General features: G+C 42.3%; 1 protein-coding gene across 5 annotated transcripts in view; it reads right to left on the bottom strand.

The window, feature by feature from the left end:
- ARK2N (arkadia (RNF111) N-terminal like PKA signaling regulator 2N) overlaps positions 1-23,695 on the bottom strand; it is a 57,458-nt gene extending 33,763 nt beyond the window's left edge. For 2 of the 5 annotated variants that reach the window (XM_028749082.2, XM_028749085.2), the window contains exons 1-3: positions 23,447-23,692; positions 5,708-5,803; positions 23-839 (exon numbers count right to left, since the gene is read on the bottom strand). In XM_028749082.2, coding sequence (XP_028604915.1) covers positions 23-746 — 724 coding nt within the window. In that variant the 5' untranslated portion in view covers positions 747-839; positions 5,708-5,803; positions 23,447-23,692. Of the gene's footprint in view, positions 1-22; positions 840-5,707; positions 5,804-17,676; positions 17,768-17,890; positions 17,907-23,446 lie in introns of those variants that run through there. The other 3 variants (XM_077936508.1, XM_028749083.2, XM_028749086.2) reach the window with 3 other exon arrangements.
- Positions 23,696-24,301: the final 606 nt, after the last annotated feature.

Below are 24,301 nucleotides of genomic sequence, written 5' to 3' on the forward strand. Positions count from 1 at the left end.
CAGTTTAAAAAACATCCTCTACCTGGTATCTCTGCAGTGATTGTCTTGCTGCTCCCTGAAACTTCTTCATCATCATCTGATGAACTCGTGCTTGAGTCACAGGTCAGGTCACTATCACTGGTACTGCTGTCCTGCAGCAGGTTGTATTTCTTGCGGGCAGCTGCCTCCCGTTTCTGCCTCAATAACCGAATTCTCTCTTTGTGCTTTTGGCTCCGATGACCTTTGACCTTAGCGACACGACCATTCTGCTTATCACTAGACTGCCGGTTTTTCTTTGCAGCCATTGTTGAGGTTTCACTCTCCGACCTGGACCGCCTGGATTTCCTCCCAACAGTAGACCCTGATACCGCAGAAGCATCTCCTTCTGTAGTTGCTTCAGCTTGGCTGGGCTCGTTCTCTTCTGCGGAAGACAGAGTGTCTGAATCAGCCAAGTGCCCACTGGAAGAAGGGGACAGCATGCAATGGTTGGAAGAGTCACTCTCATAAACACGGCCAGCTGTTGGTTTGTCACTCTCTGTTGATGCTAGCTGAGATTCTGACGAGTCTCGTCTCAGTTCCATCAGCAAGCATGGCATCGAGGCAAGCACTGTCGAATCCTCCACAGCAGCTCCGCTCTCTTTCTGGGCATGCATTTCTAGTTCTACAGGTCCCTCTTCACACAGAGCTGCTTCTTGTTTTTCTGGGAGTTTTGATGGAACCTCTGGGTCAATGAGTTCTTCTACTTTGTCTGCTGCCTCCATCTTCATTTCAAAATTTTAAGTCCCTCCTGGTCTCAAAGCATGGATCACAGAGTCTAGCGGACAGCGCAAATTAGCCAAGGGCTTCAGGAGGAAAGCAACCTGCAGGAGAACACACAGAACAAATGAACAGGTTTGGCAGTGACACAGTAGCAAAATTACAGTACTTTATGGAGAATCTGAAACAACCATGGGAGAGTGCAAAGGATCTTGCTGGTTATATAGAAGAAATCAATAAGTTTACTGAAGCCCTTTGTTTTAAACTGGCAACTCAGTTGGGGCTTAACACTTTCCCAACAAATTTCAGGCTCACCACCCCCCAATATTTCCCAGAGAGGGTCAAGCTGTGCTGAAGAGTCAATAAATTAGCCTCTTGGGGACTTCTGTTAAGACAGGCTTTGCTTCAAACATAAAGGTAAAGGTAAAGGTACCCCTGCCCGTACGGGCCAGTCTTGACAGACTCTAGGGTTGTGCGCCCCTCTCACTCAAGAGGCCAGGGGCCAGCGCTGTCCGGAGACACTTCCGGGTCACGTGGCCAGCGTGACATCGCTGCTCTGGCGAGCCAGAGCCGCACACAGAAACGCCGTTTACCTTCCCGCTAGTAAGCGGTCCCTATTTATCTACTTGCACCCGGGAGTGCTTTCGAACTGCTAGGTTGGCAGGCGCTGGGACTGAACGATGGGAGCGCACCCCGCCGCGGGGATTCGAACCGCCGACCTTTCGATCGGCAAGCCCTAGGCGCTGAGGTTTTTACCCACAGCGCCACCCGCGTCCCCGCTTCAAACATAAGGTCCAACTAAAAAGCACATTTGGGTGCTACGGGCCCAAGAGGGAAAATTCCTCCCAATTATCAGGAATCAGAACAGTGGCAGCAATGACCATTCACTCAAGTAGTTTGGACACACACACCTCCAACTGATATTGAAGTCTGGGAGCTGATCCAAATTCCTCTCCAGCAACAGAAGTAAGAAGAAAAGGCCTCCTTCTTGCAAGGCTTTCAGATCAGCACACAACAGTAAGCAAATAGATCAGTTCCCCTTTCCTCATTAAAGTGAGACCACAAGCTTCCAGGTGCCATGAAGGTTAATGTCCCTCATTCCATCACTATCAAGCCAACTATGGACAATAGCAGTACTAGGAAAAAGAAGTGGAGCCTGACAGAAGACCAGAAGCAGAACGACTCAGAACTGTACCCAATTGCTCAAACATATAACTCAGTAAATGGAATGTTACCTCAGCCTAAATTATTATTACTCTGGTTCAAGGGTTGATGCCAGTTGCTCACATTCACAATAATAATAATAATGGTGGGAGGTCAGGTAGGACTTCAAAATGTGTATACGCCAGACAAATTTAGACTATATCCTATTTAGACCATATCAGGACTTAATCTTCATATTCTATCAAATAGTTAACATGGGTCTGCATCCCGACTCATGTCTTTCTGTGGCTACATTAATATTTTTCTTTATCTATTGAACTATTTATTTAGCTAACCTTTTAAATATTTGGTTTCCATGGTCAGATTTCATAGGTTTTAATACTGTACAGTTTTACTATTAGTATCATTTCTGTCCAAAGAAATGTCCACTGGTTTGGGGACCACCTTCTGGATTTTGAGCCTTCTATGCCAGTACTGCCCACTTGATAAAATGTTTCTCCACAATGACGGTGCTCTTTAAAGTGGTCAAGTGTGCTTCTTACAGTTTAAAATCAGGTGCAGAAAAATGTAATGCTTACAAAGCAATACAGGGACTTTTTTTCAGAGAGAAGTGGCACGATGCTAAATAATTCTGTCCACATGTCCCCTGTCCTGTCCCCCAGTCTCAAACAAACGCATTGCTCTTCCAACATTAGTGGCTCAGTGGACAAAGCCCTGGTTGTGGGACACTAAAGTTGTGATCACCTTCCTGGCTGGCTGGGAGTTTAAAGTTCTCAGATGATAAACATAGAGGAAATGAATCACTTTGAACAATGAGAAGTGTTATAGAAACGATCACCTTAAGATACAGGGAAATTCCACAGGAAAGGTGTTTTAAAGTAGACAGCAGCCTACTTTAAAAACAAAACATGTGAAAAAATGTGAAGCGATTCTTAGGATTCTGCATGTCATGTGTGGCTATATGACTCTCCAGATGTACTCATGCACAGCTATGCTGAATGAAAGTGCTTCAGTTATATTTATACAATATGTGCTTACTAGGGATAGCTATTTAAACCAGACTAGAGATAATTCATAGGTGGAAAATGGCAAATGTCACTATCTAGAGATACTTAAACATTACACAGAAGCCCCTCTGGTTTTAGTGGGACATAAACAAGTTTAAAGGTTGAGCTGGAAAGAGGGCCAAGGCTGCCTACCTCTTACACAAGTCTGAACCGACCTAGGAAAAGGCTTTATACCAAGTCAGACCATTAGTTCATCTACCTCAGTATATAACTGGCAATAACTGGCAGCAACTCTGCAATGTTTCAGACAGAAGTCTCACCTAGCTGTACCTCAAGATAGCAGGGATTGAAAGGGGGCCTTTGGCATGAAAATCAGCTGCTTTACACTTAGCAACAGTTAAGAAAAATACACACAGGAAAGCTACAAATTTACTTCACTGAGGATGCCAATTGTAAATTATTTTACAATTACAGTGGTACCTCGGGTTACAGACGCTTCAGGTTACAGACGCTTCAGGTTACAGACTCCGCTAACCCAGAAATAATACCTCGGGTTAAGAACTTTGCTTCAGGATGAGAACAAAAATCGCGCGGCGGCATGGCAGCAGTGGGAGGCCCCATTAGCTAAAGTGGTGCTTCAGGTTAAGAACAGTTTCAGGTTAAGGACAGACCTCCGGAACAAATTAAGTATGTAACCAGAGGTACCACTGTATTACTGCATTTCTAAAACTAGCTACATGGAAAGGATCACTTCATCACAGAGTGAAAGAGAAATATAGAGAGAATATGAAACAAAAATAACTTTCAGTGAATATCTCCATGACAGGAGTTGTTGTCTGCAATACAAATCCCTGCAAAGAGTATTTACTTAACCATTAACTATAAAAAGTATTAAGGGCCATGTTCTTCAGACTTCTCATTTATAAACACAAGTATGCTGCTGGCTTAACTATGCAAAAAGACAAGCTAAGTACTTGCTTAGAAGTAAACGTGCCTCTCACGGTGCACTGATATCATTACTTCATGCAACATTCAGGTTCTTCTTTAAGGTCTCGTTTACAAGTACTGGCCTAGACTGACCCAGATAAACTTGTGAGATCTGGCAGAGGAAACAGTATAAGAAGAGGCAACTGAATATGAGAAAACATTTATTTCTATCCCTGAAAAAATTCAGCCATAATGTTATCTTTTTACTTCAAGCTCCGGTTAATAGAGCGTAGTATAATTAGGAATTCATTAGCCCAGCGTCCACACCCTTTATAAAAAGGAATCTTATGCTTCATGTTTATCTAAAACAGATTTGATGAAATAAATACATTTTATAAAATAAATAAATGCTTATCTAAGCATTTTTTTCTCTTCAATGCAACATTCTGACCTCTAGCTGTTTCCAGCTTATTTAGGAACCTTGGAATGTGCCTTATATAAAGTCAGACCACTGATCTATCTAGGTCAGTATTGTCTGTACTGGTTGGAGAACCTCAGGCCCAGGGTTCAAATGAGGTACTCCAGGAATCTCTCAGGCAACACACTCCTGACCCACCCCCACCCCGCCCCGTTCTGCATCCTCCTCAAGTGTTTTTGCCTGAGTGGACTGTATACTTGAACTGTGACTATGTTTTTGATTGATAATGCTGAGGCCGGTGCCTCCCCACAACGCAGCGTTGCCCGGGATTCATCACTCCAGTGTCCCATCACGCTGATGTGACCCACATCCAAGGACATGAGCACACGACTAGCAGAGTCCAAACAGAAGCTGAGCCTTGAGGTGTAACATCTAAGCCTAATTTATTGTGCACAAAATCAAATGTAATAAAACAAAGAAAATATGGCTTCTCTCTGCGTCTTTCTTCCTTGGAGAGAGAACTGCAAAAGCAATAGCTATACAGAACGGAACAGTGTATCTCAATTTCTGCTCACAAGACTCGAACAATCAGTGCTAGAATGTAAACAAAGACATGTCACATGTCACAATCCCACACATCTGCAGCCTAAGTGGAGGATAGAGAGTTGCGTGCAAGTGTAAAAACCATGACTTTTGCAAGGCTGGAATGCAAAAGTACCAAGTCACAGCCACTACTCTACCCATTTTGCCTCTGGTAACACCTGCCACTGCATGCAGCCCACAGAAGGTTCCTCACAAATAAACTTCAGGCCCTTGGCCTGAGGTTTTCTAACCCCTGGTCTGCTCTGACTGATGCTAGCTTTTTAACACTTCAGATAGATTTTCCCAGCTCTTGAACTCTGACCTGCTGCATGCAAAACACATGCTGTACCAATGAATTACAGCAGAACACATACACTGGGCATACATAGCTAAAGCTAAGACAGTTTAAAAGATTCTATACAATATTTAGTCAAAGAACACACAGAAGAGTTCAACTACATGGGAGTGGGTAGTTAACTTAGCAACTTCTGTTTCTAATGGCTACCAAAGCAGCAGTTGTCTCAAGCTAAATTCGCACACATGGAGTTGTAGTTAACAAAGTTCTACTCTGAGTAGAGCCATATGAATTAACATACCTAAGTTACTTATGTCCATTACTTTCAGTGGGTCTACTCTGAGTATGACTGTGAGTATCAATGTGGATACAGCCCATCCAATCTAACAGTTAATATGCAATAGGAGAGAAATTACCACTTACAAGCTCAGTTTTTTGCTGCGTAGTTATTTGATGCGATAACTGCCTCTTATCTATGACAGTTAATAAAATTGATACATTATGGATTGTCTTGTTATTTCTCATGCTCAGATGATGAAAAGAGCTGTTGTACATAAAGAGTATAAGATAAGGACTCACCCTTCAGCTACTGCTGTCACTGCTGTACCTGTTCTGCGAACAGAAGACTTGAGTGCCCAAAGTTGTCATTCTGGCTGTTTTTCACCACCAAACTCACTACAAAAGCAAACAAAAACTCACATGTTAAAAACATATTTTTTAAACGAAGCGAAACAAACAAACAAACAAAACCAGCGAAAGTTTAGCAGGTTCTTATCATTCAACAAGTTTTCAAGAAAGGTGAAACCGAATCAGTAGGTTCTTCTCCTTATATAGAATTCCCTATCTGTATGTATATATCCACAAGCATGGCCGATACTACTAAAGATTATCTCCTTTGCATAGCCTGTACATCGCGCAGGAACACAAATGCATTTTCCTTACTCATAAGCCAACAGTTAACCTTCTCTCTGGGTTATGAGTATGCTGCATTAGAATTACAACCATTTGTACATTTAAACATGAGGGAAAGCACTCCATATTTTTTTAAGTCTAGTCATTTTATTTAACAAGGGACAGCGGTAAATGCCTGCCTGACCAGCTCTCTTTGCTGACACATCAGTAACCAACCACAGACTGAAATTTTGCAAGATTCACTACTTAACCCTGAACGTGTTTAATCAAAAGTCAGCCTTTTCACATGTGTCCAGCCAAATTCTTGACTGCAGAAAAGGCAAGTGCATGAACTTTAGACAATGGCATACCCATGTATTTTTCTTACACCAGTGGTCACTGAACTTTGTATTGAGACCTATCTTTGCTATTTTCAGATAACATTCTCTTACCTTCTGGTCACTATATGAGTGAATATCTAATAGGGTTCCAAATTAAAACCAACTGCTGTAATTTGTCATCAATCTTTATCCCAGTTGGTTTTTGTCCTGGATCTGAATTAATGCTATGTATGTATGTATGTATGTATGTATAATTAAGAGTTTTTAATTGTTTTTCTAAATGCAACATGCAATATTGTAAATCACATCAATATGCCTCATGGGAAGTAAATAATAATCATCATCCAATTTTGAGAGGCTTCATTATGACTGTAAAACCAACATTCTCACTCATATAAAGCCATTCACTCCTCATGAAGGAAAGAACAGGACAATGCTTGCATCCTCTCTCTCACAAACCCCACTATGTACATGATGGGCGGAGGAAGGTCGAAAGCAAGCAACCTCACGTGATGATAATCAGTCAACGCCTGTGCAAGGCTACAATTAACTCCAAAAAAGATGTAAATATATTACAATGATGCACCAGGCCATGGTTAGCGAAGGCTTCGCTTTTCCTTCAATGTATTTCTGCAGGTTTAAACTGGAAAAAAGGCTCATAGTGTTGTTTTTTAGGTCATAACTTTGAAGGAAACCAGACATTTCAGTTGAAGTCTAGCACTTACTAAATGTTTTGAGAGTTACAACAGGAGTGCTAATTTAAGTACAGTACTGGGGTGGAATTGGAATGCTGTAAGAAGAGTTTTCTTGTCAAGCTTCTCCAAGTAGGCCTCACTGAGTTTTGATGACAAGCCACATCTGCATTACTTGATGCTGAACAGCAAAAATGGTAAGGATGACTAGTTCAAGTAGGGTAGGTTATGTGTGTTGGGTCCCCCCCCCCCCAATCCTGGGAAAATTAAAGAGTACCTTCCTGCAAATAAATATTTCACCATACTGAACAGTTGTCCAGTGGTCCATCTGCTTATAATTTTGCTCATCCCCAACCACTGGCCATGTTGGCTGAGAGTGATGGGAGGAACTGGAATTCAACCACATCTGGAAGGACATAGGTTCTACTATCCCTGCATTAGAGGAGTCCAGCAAAAATGATGCATCTCCACTCCATGATTCTATACTTCCATCACATTTTCTTCCTCAATTTTCTTTACAAGCCACAGCTGCAAAGCTAGGATTCTAGCAAAATCACCTAGGTATATACTTTCGCTCATATCTAGTTAAAATTACTTGCAACACAAAGAAACCTAAAAGTTAGCCTCTTTTCTTCAAAAACTAAGGTTGAGTCAAGTTGGTGTGGAAGACGACCTTTTGGAAGGTTGAGTTCCCCAATCAAACCACCTACCCCAATCTTACCCACTTCCCTGCCATCTGCATTTCCCATTGATCGCTGCTTCATCAACATTCTTTATTTGATGTCATATGTAACCAGTTTGATTTAGCTATATGTTGTTGTCATTGAAGGCAAACAAAACTAATTCAGAGAGCAATGCTTCATCTTGGCCGTGAGTCCTGGAAGACCTGCTCCCGGCCTTGCAGGTCTTTTTATTCAAGTGGCCTGGGAGGGTGGTGCCCTAACTGACTCCAGCTTCAAAAGCTAAGGTTGCTAAACAGACTATTATTGATCTGCGGTATTGTTTGGGGGGGGGATTGTTGCTGTTACTGATATTATTATTTTGTATCTTTATTTTAGATCTTATGATTTATGTGGAAATTGTTCAATTTGGCTGTGTACCTTTTGATGTTTTATTTATTGTTTATGAGTACTTACGTCTGTAATAATGTGATTTTTTTATATGTTGTAAGCTGCCTTGATTGATTGATTGATTGATTGATTGATTGTTCATTAACAAGCACAACAAATGGACAGAAAACAGTCCCAGTCGCAGGATTAATAGATAGTATTAACAGATCTATTAATAATATTGCATATGCCTTATAATTTTAATAGATCTATTACTTATGCTGCATATGTCTTACAATCAGATTTCTCTAATGCTGTAGATTGAAGATTATTATAGAAGGCACACGGAACATGCTGTGCAAGTAGAGCATTTCACGCATTCAAAAAAAATTATTTCACAAGTTTTTAGTTTAAGGAAGACTAAGTTTAGAAATCAAGTTTTTATGGAAGGAAATGTTTTGCCCCCATTCTACCAAAGGCTCTGGGAAATTACTCTGGCACTTCACCAGACAATTAATAAATTAGCCTGAGCAGCCACCCTAGACACAGTGGGCTCTACTCTGTCCAACTAGATGATGAGTGAAACAAGAGATGAAAGGATGAAATTAGAGCACTGTTTCAGCTAGCTTTGCATAAACAAATGAGGGTTAAGAAAACAGACTGCTTCTATTTAGTGCTCAGCAGACAATATACCCAAGCCAGCACTAAGAGGAGGGGAAGTATATTTATTACTGTCTGCAGAACATCCTGTGCATTTTGAAAGCTACAACATATTTAATAAAAGTTTAAGAAGGTGGAAACATAGGGCAGTAATGTAAATGGGACACCACATTCGGATCAACCGATTTCCACTTGCTAAAACAGACTTAACTCTTCCTCTCCTCACTCTTGCGACCCCTCTAATCTGCACTGGGGGGTTGAGGGATGCTCCCAACATGGAGAAAACAGGAGAAAAGGAAGTTCCATCACATCCACTGGCATGGCATAGGGTGTTGCCCATCAAAATCTAAAAGGTGTGGGCACAATATAAAAAGCTCAAAGCCCAAACTACTGTGCCAAGCTAGTCAAACACTCAATACAGGCTGAGAAAAAAAGGTATGATGCAACTGCATTTGCAACACAGTGAGGAATTTTAGTTATTTCATCTCAAAAAAGAGATCATACAACTGGAAAAGGTGAGGAAAGGGGTAATTAAAATAATCAAGAGTCTGGAGAGTTTTACCCATGTGGAAAGGCTTGACAATAATTACTGGGGAGTTTTAAATCTAGAAAAACAAAAATGTAGGGGGACATTTGTTGGTTTTTTGTTTTTAAATGACAAACAACATGGAGAGAGTGGATGGGGGGGGGAACCTCTTAAAATAACTCAGGAGCCCCTTCGCTTCTTGATGAATTTCTAATTTCTAATGTGAAGCCATCTAAGCTTGTGGTCATTACCACATATCATGGCAGTGAAATTGTAAGTTGCTTATGAGTCTGTAGTGTGAAATAGTACTTCTTGTTTTGTTTTTTCCATTCACCTGCTTAGCATCAAGGAGGAAAGCGTCTATCAACAGATATCAGCCATAACAGCTAAATGGGATGTCAGAGAGTGTACACCTCTGAGTAAGAGATGCTGGGATCAATACAGGAGGAGAGGGTCAATGCCTTCACATCTTGCAGGCAAACCTCCCAGAAACAAAATGCTAGACTAGCTGAACCATCAGACTGATCCAACAGGGCTCACAATATGACAATCTACCTTGGGCTTAGGAGGTACACAAATAAGGATGAAGGTAAGCAAGAAAGAAATCCTATTCTTGGAACTGCTGACATATCTGTGTTTGATAAATGTCATTTAGGGTGGAATTTAAGCCTTGAATCACCACATAGAACACAAGTGGCCATTGATAACTCCTTATTTTTTCTGTGTCAACTTGGGGTGTTCTGTGCCACACAAACATATCAAAATCAATCAATCATATCTCCCTGGCCCAAGTTAAGCATTCTATGTAGTACATCACACCAATGCAATGGAGACATTCCACTTTGTGGCTGGAAAAGCAGCGCAGCTAAAAGAGGAAAAATGCAGTGATAGGGAGGTGCATTTATTTGCCCTTTGTTACAGAAGCTATGAAATGAAGCATTTCCTGTATTACAAATAACCAGCTCATGAACAATTCTGAAATATTAACATTGCAACATCTCCCTCCCAACTTCAGTGTCTAGACAATTAAACTATTAAGATCTCTGGAGTAAGAAACAGTCCTCTTTTAAGGACACCAAATATTGCTAAAATGGTATTTGAGCATCTCTGTCTACATTCCTGGAGTCAATACCTCAATCAACATTTTAGGAATTCTGCTCAATATTTCCAACAAGTAGCATTCATAGATTCGGAGAGATCATTTGCAAGGTTACAGCTAGTAGATATCATATCCTACCAATATTGTATTTGACTTGTTAAGTTGAAGTGGCAGCAGGGTTGCATGGCATAAGCTTTCACCTCAGGGCAATACCTGATGATACTAATCCTTCTGCTGTAAACTATTAAGATTTTATCTGCATGCTGTTAAGTCTCAATGAATGGCATTGGGCAATTATGTATCTTTGTGCTGGATCATTCTCATGAAATTCTGACAGCTGAAATGCTACTAACTGACAGGTAAACACTTACGTAAATATATGCAATATAAAATAAGTAAACATTTGCCTTTCAGTATAAAGATACCACAAATAACTGCATGTGTCTTGCGGTTGTAGGTTGTGAGTTCAGGGTCTTTGTGTGTGTTTATTTAAACAGCTCCACAGTTTTTTCACACATACATCCTTTAAGATAGTACCAGTTTTTCTTGATGATTCAGGAAAATAAACTGCTTTCGTAAACCAAGTGTCAAACTGGTAGTCATTCAACTGGTGAATTTCATTGCATGTTACAAAATTACTGCACCTACTGATAACTGAATGGTAAATCAATGTGCTCATTCTTATTATATTCTAATCTTTGAGCCTTTGTTGAAGCAAAAAAAAAGGAGCTGTCATTTCTCTTTGGTTTCCAGTTATGATCTTGATGGCTTCTAAATCCCCAGTGGAGAAGATATACAGGCCAGGAAAGGAGGATCATCGGATCAGCAAACCACAGAAAGCAACCTAACAGAGGGTGGGATTCATCAATCCCGAGAGAAGCCCTGTGTAAGGGCTTCTACTTACGCAATTGGGTTTTCCCTCCTTTCCTCCCCATGCCCACTCCAAAATTGGCTTTGGAAACCTCCTGGAACAGTGCATGGAGAGGGATTACTCCATCTGGTAAGCTTGCTCAGACAGAGCATTCAACATGGCGCATTGTTGAATTCCACCCAGAGCAATGGGATTACAGAATCAAGCCAAATATAACCTATGTTATGTGTCAGGGAACTGCCATCAGAGACCAGAGGAGAGGGAGGTCGCCCCAATGATGCAGGGGAGGGGACTAGCAAGGAGAGAGAGAGAGCTTCCGCTGGGGAAGGCAATCAAGGGGACACCAGGAAGAAAGGAGAGGCTGAGAGCACTTCGGAGGGAGGGCTCCGAGACTCTTCAAGTGAGATCAGCGGGGAGAGCAACGGATCCCCCCTTGGCATGCCCACACTGCGCAGAAGGCTTCCGCACAGAGAATCTAGGCGGAGACTGGGCGGCAAGGAATTTTTATGTTGGAAGAAGTTTAGAAAACGCCCACTGACGGATCCTGCCAGCGACTGAAGCAGCTGCGCATAAGGGCTGCTCAGCCAGGGAAAGGCGCAATCACCCCAAACAGCTTGGAGCAGTTGGTGGTTTACACACAAGCAACCCCAATTCCCATTACATTATGAATGCAGAACCTGTGGCTCTCCATTGTTGTTGGACTACGACTCCCATTAGTCCCAGATAGCATGGCAAATGATCAGGAATGCTGGGAGTTATCAGTGTAAGCCAGCAAAACCTAGAGGGCCACAGGCTCTCTCTGAAGGCTTATTTCTGGCTTCAGTTCTCATGATCTTGTTAAAATCTATCCTTTCCCTTTTTTATAAAACTGAAATTTGATAATACGATACAAGAAAAAAATCTGTCACATAATTCCAAACATGCTCACCATTAGGGTAAGGGTTACAGTCAATGAGGTGAATGAAGTAGAAATTACACCTTCGAAGTCTATTTTTAAAAGTTCAGAGGGTTCAGCACTGTTTACCCTTATCACTGAGCTGATATAGCAATTTCACTAACAGTGGTCTAGTACCTAGTCAAGGTTTATTTTCAAAACTGGACATCCCTGAATTCAAAATTCTAAATCAAGTTTAATTTGTAGAGTGCTAAAAGATCAAAACCAGTTGGTGCATTTTGTCCAAAGAACAATTGTATAAGCAATTCAACAGGTGATGCATGATGTTTCTTCAGGCTACAGATTTTTTTAAAGGTGTCTTTAATCATACTGCATGGTGTTTCTACAATTTCTATTGGAGGCTTTTAAGGTTGCAGCTTTTATTCTGTGGCGCAGCATTAAGCACTCATCAACTGCCATCAAAAGTGAGAGAAGTCCTTCATGTAAACAGAAGATCTAGTTCAAGCCCATGGCCTTAAACATCCTCAAAGAACTGACATTTTGAATTTCAGCAGTTAATGGAGGTGACTGCATTGAGCTGACTTGCATTAAACTCTGTTCTCAAACAACACACGGAAAACCATACCCTTTCCCCATTCATCACACTGGCTACATTAAAACAGAGACTTTAATAATTCTTCCTATAGCACAGGCTCTGCTATTCCTGGGAACACATTATTGAAAAAGCTAGGCAAAACTGGCAAATAAAGGGGGTGGATTGAAAACTGGCAGATGATTTTAAAATCCTCACTGAAACTGAACTGTCAAGACTTTGCTGAAGTCCTGCTAAATGTAAACAAGTATCACCACTGCATTCTATAATTCCATAGTCTCGTAAAACTAAAAGATGTTTGTAGAAGCAAGAACAGATTTCTTAGCTGTTTGAGACAACACATTAGCATCTGTGAGACTGGAGTAGATTCAGCCAAAGTTCTTTGGTTCAGGTTTCAGGCCACTTACTATGGATAATTCTGACCACTTTCGAACACTGAGGAAATGGTCAACTTAGGCTCTTACCTGCAAAGTTGTCCTCCTGCAATTACTGCAGGTGCCACACTATATTGGGTACTTTCCCCCTCTGACCAGGAGGAGGCAGGAAATACCAAATCATTTTCTCAGATGGACTCCTTAGGACCAGGCTCCAGGAGTTATTTCAGAGCTTCCTATAACACTAACCTTCACTATTTGAACTTGAACAATAACAGTATCATAAAGCAACCCTTCAGTAACAACAATGATCATCTCTCCACCCATAAAACATAGACTGTACTGCCCATCCACCCCTTTCCCCCTGGAATGGCAAAACATTCATAAAATAAAATGAAACTCAATTACAAGCCCACAGTCAGTCATCTGGTAAAGCCATTACGTAAGCCCCAGATACAAAACAAGACGAAAGTCTTCCAAAACAAACACACTTATCTCTTCCCATCAGTAAAGTATAGAGAAATATGCGCTTTTTGTTCCAACGAAGGACGGCTGCACTAGCACCCAAGACAATGCCATTTCAAACTGGGTAGTATCAAAGCAGTACACACACACACAAAATTGGGAAGAATACATTTGAAACACAGCCAAGTAAGAACAGACTGCTTGGTTGGAACAAACAAACAAAAATGCCAAAGGGGGCTAATACATTTTCTGCAAAGGGTGCCCTCGTTACTTTGTAAGCCTCCATATTAGAAGCTTGTAAGCATTTAGAAACAGATGTCTCAGAGGCTCTTGCCTTGATTTTTCTTCTCACAGTAAGTAAAGGAAGGTCAACTAAAATCTAAAAGATGCTGCTCTGGAAATAAAAATTAAAAAAAAAACCTTCAGGGCCCTAACATCTGAGGAAAGACAAGCTTTCTATCCTTTGGGTCACTAAAATTTGGATTGAAAACTGGTGAGATTTATGCAAGCATTTTACATAAATTAGAATTAACCACAGACCTGGATAGAGAACTCTGTAGATAACACCACCTAAAAAATCCCTGAGTTAGGAGTGTGTATGGCAACTAGCAATGAACCTTTAAGAAAGGGAAAGCCAAATAACCTTGGAAATAGACGTTTAATTCAACATGCAACTGAAATGGGGCCCAGTGTGTTGGGAGTTAGATCAGGAAGGCCCATGTGCAAACTCAACCATGAAGTTCAGTGGGTGACTCTGGGCAAGACACTAGCTTTCAGCCTAATTTACCACTACAGGCTGAAATGACAAAGATTACCAATATGGGCTGAGATGCTGTGATACGAGATTACCCTATGCATGTTGCCCTGAGCTCCTTGGAGGAAAGGTGAAACACAAATGCTATAAAATAAATTCACACATATTACTTCATTTCTGTATGCTTTGGGCAACAACTGCAATTGTGCAAGAACGAGTCCTACTGTAACATCTTGAATTAATAGGTTCCCTGAAGTTCAGATGTTTTGTAAAGAAATACCCAAATTGCACCACTTACAATTTCAGTATATTTTTTTTAATATTACAAAACAACATTTCTATGGAGATCATAGTTTGATTATTGTTGCTGAGCTAGTATAATAAAATTGATAAGAGTGTCTTTGTCATGTTATTCTGAGACGATCAAATTAAGAAGCACACAAGCTTTCCAGTGACACATACAGGTAACTCTTATACAGACCTTAAAGGCAGCTAACCTTGACTTCAAGACAAAGCGGTCTGCAACATTTTTTCAATGTAAAAAAAAATTTTTTAAAGAAAATTTTTCCTATTTCAAACAATACATTGGACCGAGCCAAAGTCACAGTATCTACAAAGCAACAAATGCAAATGACAATAGACAGAAACACACGGGGATTCACCGTACTTGACCACTTCCTCTCAAAAAGGAAAGCCATACTAATCTTTAGAAGACATGCCTGAAAACAAGTTACTGAATACAACAGATTGTCTAGAAGTTTTTGATTATAACGGTAGGCTGCAGTCTGTAACTGACGTAGGAAAATGTGTATTGTAAATTCACAATCTAAACCATAAAGCTAGCATAGTGACTCTGTTTATGCTGGAACAGATATGAGCGGCATCATCTTATTTATTAATCCCAAAATAAATTGTATCTTGGATTGCTTCTAAGACAGACAATGTTTACGGTGCTAGGTATTTATTGCTATCACATTTGTAGCAGAAGCTCATCGTCACCACTGAGAATAGTTCTATTAAAAATAGGGCTTCTGTAGTGGAACTCTTTTAAAAAAGCCATACTAATATAAATAATATAGATAAGCAGTGACATTAGCACTTGTTTTATTACCTGGTTCCATTAGTTCACTTTTGAAAGCACACTATAAATATACTTGGGGATGATATTTCATAGCAGTGATACCCACGGAGTCAAGCAACTCTAATTCTTAGTTTTATCTAAGCCCTAAAGAGCAGTACTAAAGCTCTATCTTAAATTGAAGTGGGCAGAGAGGTTGCTGAAGTGGAGATGAACCTTTTTTTAAAAAAAAACCAAAACCAAAACCAACTTCAACTATCTTTCCTTTCTAGGGCTGAACTCTTAAGCCAAATACAGTTATTCAAAGGGAAAGTCCCACTGAACTCTGTGACTTACTCTTGCATAAGCATGCACAGGGTTGGGTTGCATGGGTGAAAAAGCATATTATTGATTAAGCTCTGTTAAACTAGAGTTTTGGTGGTAACTGCAGGATTCCCAATCCTGTGTTTGCTGCTGATGTGCAAAGTGGAGGAAGGCATTCACAGGGGAGCCGACTTGGGGGGAAAGGGAGGGGGTTGCTTAACTGTTCCCCTGCCAGCTGTTACCCCAGTTACCACCCTTGATTTAGACATTTCAGGAAAGCACAGGAATCAGCACCGGTAAGAGTGAAAGCTGCCAATTCATAAATGCCGCTGTACTGCAAATCTGTCAAAACCCCCCCCCCCCCATTTTTTACCCATTCATTTAATGCAGGTTTCCATTTATTCCTTCAACTTTATAGTTTTGCACAAAGACTTGGCACACTTGCTTTGTGGTTGTTGTTGTTTTTTTACTGTTTGCTATATGGGGAAAAAAACCCAAAACTGAAAGTTCATTAACTCTTCCTACACCCAAATTTGTTATAAATCTATCCCACTTTTCTTTCAGCTCAAGGTGGCACAGCTAGAATTTTCATTATCTTCACAACCACTTGAGGTATGCTTGGCTATGAGGTAGCTAATGGCTCCAGTGAAATTAATGACATAGCAAACAACTTTGCCTACTCCCCTACACCGAACATTATCCACAGATAAGAAGGGAAGAAATCCTAAACGCTGTCATTTATTTTTGCAATTACGCTTAAATAATTAGGGGTGGCAGTCAGCTAAGTTTTACTCAAAGTAGCCCATGAATTTAGTCGAATACCTTCCTAAATGCGGGCCCTTTAAACAGAAAACTGAGTGCTATATGCCAGTCAATGAAATACAGGGATGTTTATAAATCAAAAAAAGTGGTTTCCAACCAGTGTGCCGTGGCACCCTGGGGTGCCTTGAATGGTGCTGTGGGCAACACTGGCCTCTGTCCCTCTTTCCTTCCCTCCTCTGATGCCCCCTCGTGTCTCTGCCTCCGAAAGGCTTGCACTGCTGTTTGTTCCAGCAGCCCTGGCTACAAGCTCCCCAGACAAATGGTGGCTCTGGGGCTAGCCAGGGGGTGCTTCCCAGGCCACTGTGGGACAGTGGGAGGCACCTCTCTTTGGGGCAGGGGAGGCAGCTCTGAGCCCAGGGGTGGCGGCAGTAGCTGCCCAAAGCACTCCCAAGGACAGGAGAGGAGGGTGAAGGCACACTCCACAAGGGAGGGTGTTCGAAAAAGGTGAGAGGCTACCAGCTCTGCAGGCAAGGGGAGACATAACTGGTCTCCTGAGCCCCACAGGGGTGCCGCAGAAAGAATCTAGTTGGTCAAGGGAGCCGTGGACCCAAAAAGGTTGAAAACTTCTGATATAAAGTAAGAAAAACTACGTTACAAAGGCAATTGGGGACTTCTGAATAGCACAACTAGGTGAATAGATAAGTATAGCCAATTATCCCACCTTTTCTTCTCCTCTATGTCTTTTTCACACTTCATCCCATCCTCCAAAAAGCACATGCGCACACACTACTAGGAAATTAGCACCATTAACAAGAGCTGATAAAATTACACTTGAAGTCGCCAAGTAATAAAAATCCACTCTGGATCAGTTTCTCTTTTCAGTACACAACTTCCTCTTATCATTGACCACAGATAAACAACATATCGCAAGCAAGTCAGTTATATTGCTCAGAATAGCTAAGACCTTTTAACATATACTTGGTCTCTCTGCTTCAAAACTTCACATTCTACAAGCAGCTCTGAGAAATAGCAACTGAGGCATATATTTGCAAAGAAAAATGGGCATTTGGAAGGAAATTGCCTTTACATGTTTATTCTCTTTAAAAAAAAGCAAAATCAAACACTACAAAAGGAGGAAGGGACTGAGGTATAATTGCATTTCCTCAGATGCCACTTTTAGCATTTCAGTTAACTACCTTCGCAGTGATGGTTAAATGTACACCTATTCTGTTCCTCTCTCTTTTATTTCACTAGCCAGCGTGGGATGAGGCGTCCCATAATTAGAACCTGAAGAATCAGAGGTTTAAATAATTTAAAGATGAAAATTGTCAGGTTTCAAAACCATTTAAGAAGCATTATTTGCAATGCTTACATTGTCTAAGACACCAAAAAGCTTGATCTTCTCTTTACCTTTAATATATTTTTCCATTTTATTGGCTAGAGTAAACATGTACTTTGAAACATTTCCGTAAGTGCTTCCAACACAGTACAGGCGCTTTGCAGATCATGTTATCCAACATCCATCACCACCAATCTTGGTAAAATATTAAAACATAGTTATTATCATAATCAATGACACAGATCTAATTTTGCAGCTATGTTTAACGCATTTGAGCAGCCTTCTATATTTCAGTGTTAATTCTTTGATCCTTATACCTAGCCAAACACAGACACTAATTAACTCCTCCAGCTATGGAAGAACCATGAGAGTATTCCTCAAGTTTATTGCTCAGTCATTCTTGAATACTGTATATCAGTTGAGAACTCCCCTCTTGAGACAGAAAAATATTTCTGCTGCTTTTAGGAAAGACTAAAGTACAGAGGAAAGAACCCCACAATTAGAACAAGATATATTTGTCCTTTATGCAGCTTATTTTATTCAGAGCCTGTTATCAACAGCAAATGAACTCAAAATGTCCTCACAAGCTGGATCCCCCAGAGTCGCAATACTTCAGAAAGGTTTTGTGCTATTCCTTTCAATTTTTTAGAAGGCAGAAACAATAAAACCACAACAATAAATGCTGCCCTTGTAACAAGAAGCTAGGAAGGATCTACGGCAGGTATCCCCAAAATCGGCCCTCCATATGTTATGGGACTACAACTCCCATCATCCCTAGTTAACAGGACCAGTGGTCAGGGATTATGGGAATTGTAGTCCCAAAACATCTGGAGGGCTGAGTTTGGGGGTGCCTGACCTACAGTCTGCTTGAGGGCTCCAATAAGTCAGTCATAGGACAAGCGGCAAAGTTTTTGAATGTGGCCATCCATATTAGACCGCTTATGATGGCTATATACACACACACAAACTGACAGCATTATAATTCTGTGTTTTTAGTTGCATTCATGTGCATCTTTGTTAATGTTATTAATCGTCAATTGTTAGTTGTTATAAAACATTTAAATGGTCAGATGGCTGCAAATAAAGAGATGATATTCATGATGAATTGTGGTTCAGCAACATCTGCAGGGCAGCAGATTACTACTACCCCTTCTCTACAGCATTTGCAAATTAACAACATTCACACCTACATAGGTGTTTTTAAAAAAGCAACAGCAATACTTCTGAGAAAATGAACCAGTACTATTAAAGCACTAGGGGATACTAGAAACAGCACTATCAGACAATATTTCATACTAACTGTTGCTGTAGTCCTATGAACATAGGGGAAAGTGACAGCTTAGAGAAAATATGTATAAATGAAACATGAAGGCTCTTCATTTGCGTTTGGGATTCTAACCCACATTCTGTAGTCACAGATCAGAATATAAAGCACTGCACATGGTGTCCCACTCATACAGAAGAGATAGTTCAGGCTTCCTTCCCACAACAGCTCCTCACATTCTCCAAAGAATTGCTCCTGAAAGTCAAGCAAGGCTCTTGGTTTTGGGAAGAAGGCATGAGGACTCTGACAAGATCCCAGAGTGCTCCTGCCTGGTTAGCAATTTCTCAGCTCTGGGAAGGAGGTGGGAAGGCTATAGAACCCTGTCAGAATCCTGTAGGACCCTGTCACACCTCCTTCCCAAAGTCCAACACCTCACTTAGCCAGCTTTTGGAAGGCAGCACAAGTGGGGTTATCAAATTTTGGCCTCCCCAGCCCCCACAACAGGCCAGTGTGTGGCCCGCAAGTCCTGGTATGAAAAGTTGGACTGCCCTACTCTAGTTGTTGATGCAAAAAATGGGGCTCCAGCTGGAAAGGAAACTCAGTGTATACGCCCATGTTATTTTGAGAACCCATGCTGGAGAAACACCACAGAAACCTAACTACCCTTCCATTCAATCAACTGTAGCCAGAAACAAAAAGTAACTTTTTACCAGTACGTAAACTAGGTTCCAATTGTAAAGGTAAAGGGACCCCTGACCGTTAGGTCCAGTCGCGGATGTCTCTGGGGTTGTGGCACTCATCTTGCTTTACTGGCCGAGGGAGCTGGTGTTTGTCCGCAGACAGCTCATGCGGCCAGCACGACTAAGCTGCTTCTGGCGAAGCAGAGCAGCGCACGGAAACGCCGTTTATCTTCCCACCAGAGTGGTACCTATTTATCTACTTGCACTTTGACATACTTTTGAACTGCTAGGTTGGCAGGAGCAGGGACCCAGCAACAGGAGCTCACCCTGTCGCAGGGATTCAAACTGCTGACCTTCTGTTCGGCAAGCCCTAGGCTCAGTGGTTTAGACCACAGCGCCACCAGCATCCCTTATGTTCCAACTGTAAAGGTAAAGGTAAAGGTACCCCTGCCCGTACGGGCCAGTCTTGACAGACTCTAGGGTTGTGCGCCCATCTCACTCAAGAGGCCGAGGGCCAGCGCTGTCCGAAGACACTTCCGGGTCACGTGGCCAGCGTGACAAGCTGCATCTGGCGAGCCAGCGCAGCACACGGAACGCTGTTTACCTTCCCGCTGGTAAGCGGTCCCTATTTATCTACTTGCACCCGAAGGTGCTTTCGAACTGCTAGGTTGGCAGGCGCTGGGACCGAACAACGGGAGCGCACCCCGCCGCAGGGATTCGAACCGCCGACCTTTCGATCGGCAAGTCCTAGGTGCTGAGGCTTTAACCCACAGCACCACCTGCGTCCCCTGTAGTTACACACAATAGTCATTTAAACAACCATTTAACATGTGTTATTAACAATCTTTGTTAACAATCTTTGTTAACAATCTTTTAACTAAGCTAAATGTGCTCACAGAAGAATACTGAGAAACGGGATATGAATTCAACAGCTATTTTTTTAAAAAGAAAAATTTATTAACCAAGTGAACAGATTCTTATACTCCTTAATTCAGCTCCTAAAAGAAAATTGACATTGTTGAAGTATGCACTTTTTGCCCCTTTAATATAGAATGTTACACTTTGTGAATGAAAAGCAGAATGTTACACTTTGTGAATGAAAATGCTATCTAAATTCTGAACTAATTTAAAATGAGCTAAGTATATAAAAATAATAATCAAACCAAGGTAACATTTGGGTTTCCACAATTATTGCAAGAAAAGCCCATCCACACTCTATTCCTGCTTTCCTATTACATCAAAGCTCTCACCAATGTTAAAAGAATCCATCATGTCCATGGCCCTCGTCACTTGCAAAATAGTAAACTCTTATTTGAATTTGTGTACATTCTACAAACAGAAGCATGTACTGGTCCTCTGGCTATTGCGGGAAGAACATTTGCTTTGAATGATTTGTTGATGCTGAATTATGGGCTCACCAATAACATCATACATTTTGCCCTAAGCATAAAAAATGATGTCCTCCAACATTGGAAATCCTTCTGATTAAGTGACCTACATCAGTCACTATTATTACTCAACAGCCCACAGGGCTTGTAAAAATAGTTGCTAAATCTACAAATTAAACTTCACTAGAGCAATGTGTCAGGTCACAGAAATTCAAAGCAGCTATATTTATCATTTACTGTCATTAACCCAGCTGAAAGGAATTCTTTACTTGAAGCCAGACAGTTGTATTTCAGTTACACCTCTGGCTTGTTTCCACCTTTGCTAACAGTGGCAGATAAAATATTCAAAGGAATGGGGAGAGGGAGGGAGAGAAGAGGGCAAGGGGAAAAGGTTTAACACCTAATATCTTTGCAGCTTTATAAAGGGATAGGAGGTCAGTACAGATCAGATGGCCATGCCGCAAAGGAAATAATAACTAACAACCAATCTGGAATAATTTTCAATTGAAAAAGGTGGATTAGGATGGATTAACAAGAATGTCCTGGACTGCATGTCACTTAAAACCGGAGTTTAAAATATACAACGGTTTACGATGAACAAGCAGCAAGCTAATGCCTGCTGCTCCGAAGATCACACTTGACTGCTCCCAAGCTCTTTCCTTCAGTGCACCAGGGAGGAAAGAAAGCAGAAACAGGCTTCACATCATGTGCGAGCCCATACTCATAGTTTGCTTTCTCCAAACCAACCACCGTTTGTTTGCCTTGCCACTCATTGTTTGACTGGAAAACTTGTACCATGAAGCCAACCTGGCTCTAAGCAGGCAGGATTGGGGAGGCACAAAGTGCCTGTAATTTCAACAGCAAAGACCAGCAGGTTGGCCATTTAGCTTATTCACAGTATAAATTAAACTATGGTTTACAGTGTCGTACCAACCTGGCCAATATATCTACAGTACATTTGAACTTGCCCCAAGGGAGATCCATAGAAAGTTTCTAAGCAAACTCTACCACCCTTGCCACTACATACACACATCACAGCAATCTTGTTTCTGGGGAAAAGTGCACTCTAGTACATTAAGCTCCATTAGTGAATAGAAAAGGAGGCATTCCTGCTTCTTTCCAAAATGAAAGAAAGATTACAAAGTTACCCACATAGAAGGAGGCTCATGGTTTTCATTTACCACAGGAGTAAGGGTTCTCTGGCCCTCCAGGTATTGTTCGACTATCACCCTTGACCACTGGCCATACTAACTGGAGCTGGTTACAAAATTCAGAGGCCCAGGATTCCCATCTATACTTCACCCCTCTGATCTCTCACAGCTACTCTATTAGGCCCTCTCTTTCCACCAAGAACTTCTTTATCATACCCGTTAAACACATATACTAACAGATCCCATTGGACCAAAGGAATAAACTTCTGAGATGATGTCCCTTAGGCGCAGACTTAAGTTGGGGAGGCAGAGAGAGGCTGCCAGCGTGTCCATGGTGGTAAGCAAAAAAGAGCGGGTAGGTGTGATGTGCTACAGGTGAGAAAACCATCACCCCCAAAGAAGCACTGACTCAAGGAAAAGCTGTTCATCCCCTTCTTTCTTAAGTTTCCACGAAAACACAAAAAAGGGGAGATGAGACTATTTCCTCCACATTTCACTATTTCAAGGTTAGGCATGGAGCGGATGAGAAGCAGCAGAGTCATGGCTAGTTAATTCTACATCTGGTGCAGTCCTCCCCCTCAAAAAAAACAACAACCCAAAAACCCCTGGCTCTAACATTCCCCACCCCACCCCACCCCCTCATTTCTTAACCGTGTGCAGAATTACAGGGCCATGCCAACCAGCTCCTCTTAAGGAAACCTGACAGGCCAGGTTTCCTTAAGGGGGGTGGTCTCTGCTTCCTGACCCCCTTGGCCCGCATGCACCCCCCTCCCCAATGAAGAGCTACACGCCGGGGAGAAGCGCTGGTTACTTTTGAGGTGGTCAAAGGGACCACCAAGGAACGAATCGTGTGTGGGGGGGGATTTGAAAGAGAGCAGCCCTCCTCTCCACCTGCCCCCTCTCTTTAAACCTCAAGATTTGAGGCTGGGGGGGGGGGGGTTAGATGAAGCGTTGCCAGGCGACAAGGCGAAAACGGAGGCCGACCAAGGTCGAGAGCCTCAAAACTTGCCGCCGTGCGCGCTCTCGAACCCAACCCCCCCAAGCCTTCCTATGGGTCGAGGGGGGCGGCTAGCGGGGATTCCCCCCCCCCGACTGTGGGGCCTGGATTCTCAAGGAGGGCCGCTTGGGAAAGGGGGTCACTCACCACCAGGGCCGCCGCCGCCGAGGCTCCTCCCGGCCTCAGGCCCCGCGGAAGGGAGCAGCTCGAGCATGAGGGGCCGGGTGTCCTCCCTCCGTCACCACCGGCTCGCCCTCGCCCTCTCCTCCTCCTCCTCCTCCTCGGCCCAGCGGGGAGGGAGCGGAAATGTCACCGCAGGGAGGGAAGGAGAGAGGCCGCTGGGCTCGCCTCGGCTCCGGCTCCCTTCGGCGTCACTTCCGGCGGCGGCGGCGGCGGCTTCGTCGACGGAGGGGGAAAGGCGAAGAGGGAGGCGGCGGGGAAGAGCGGCTGACGCAAGGGCGCGCGCGCCGCGGCAGCGCCGCCTAGCGGCTCCCGGGGGGCTCGCGCGCGCGCGCGCATTGGGCGGGAAAGCGGAGCCCCTCGCGCGCCTCCAACCGGTTTCCCTCAGGGAGGGCGAAATTGGCGCGCTTTTCCCAACGGCCGCTGACAGGAGTGAAAAGGTTCAGGATAATTGCAACAAAAAGGAAATGAAATAAGATATTAAGATAACATACGTCAAAAGTTACAAAAGCACACCGAACATTAATCACAAGGTTCCGCAAATGAAAAAAAAAAAAATTCCATGTATCTATACCTACGTATATATATATATGTGTGTGTGTGTGTGTGTGTGTGTGTATATGTGTGTGTGTGTGTGTATATATATATATATATGTGTGTGTGTGTGTGTGTGTGTGTGTGTGTATATATGTATATGTGTGTGTGTATGTGTGTGTGTAGATACACACACACACACATGTATATGATTTCATTATGACTGGGTTATTTATCATTATAACAAGCAAATAATGCAATAAATTTGCACGTAATGTTATATATGTT

Source organism: Podarcis muralis, chromosome 11 (genome assembly GCF_964188315.1).
Source record: "Podarcis muralis chromosome 11, rPodMur119.hap1.1, whole genome shotgun sequence".
NCBI lineage: Eukaryota > Metazoa > Chordata > Lepidosauria > Squamata > Lacertidae > Podarcis > Podarcis muralis.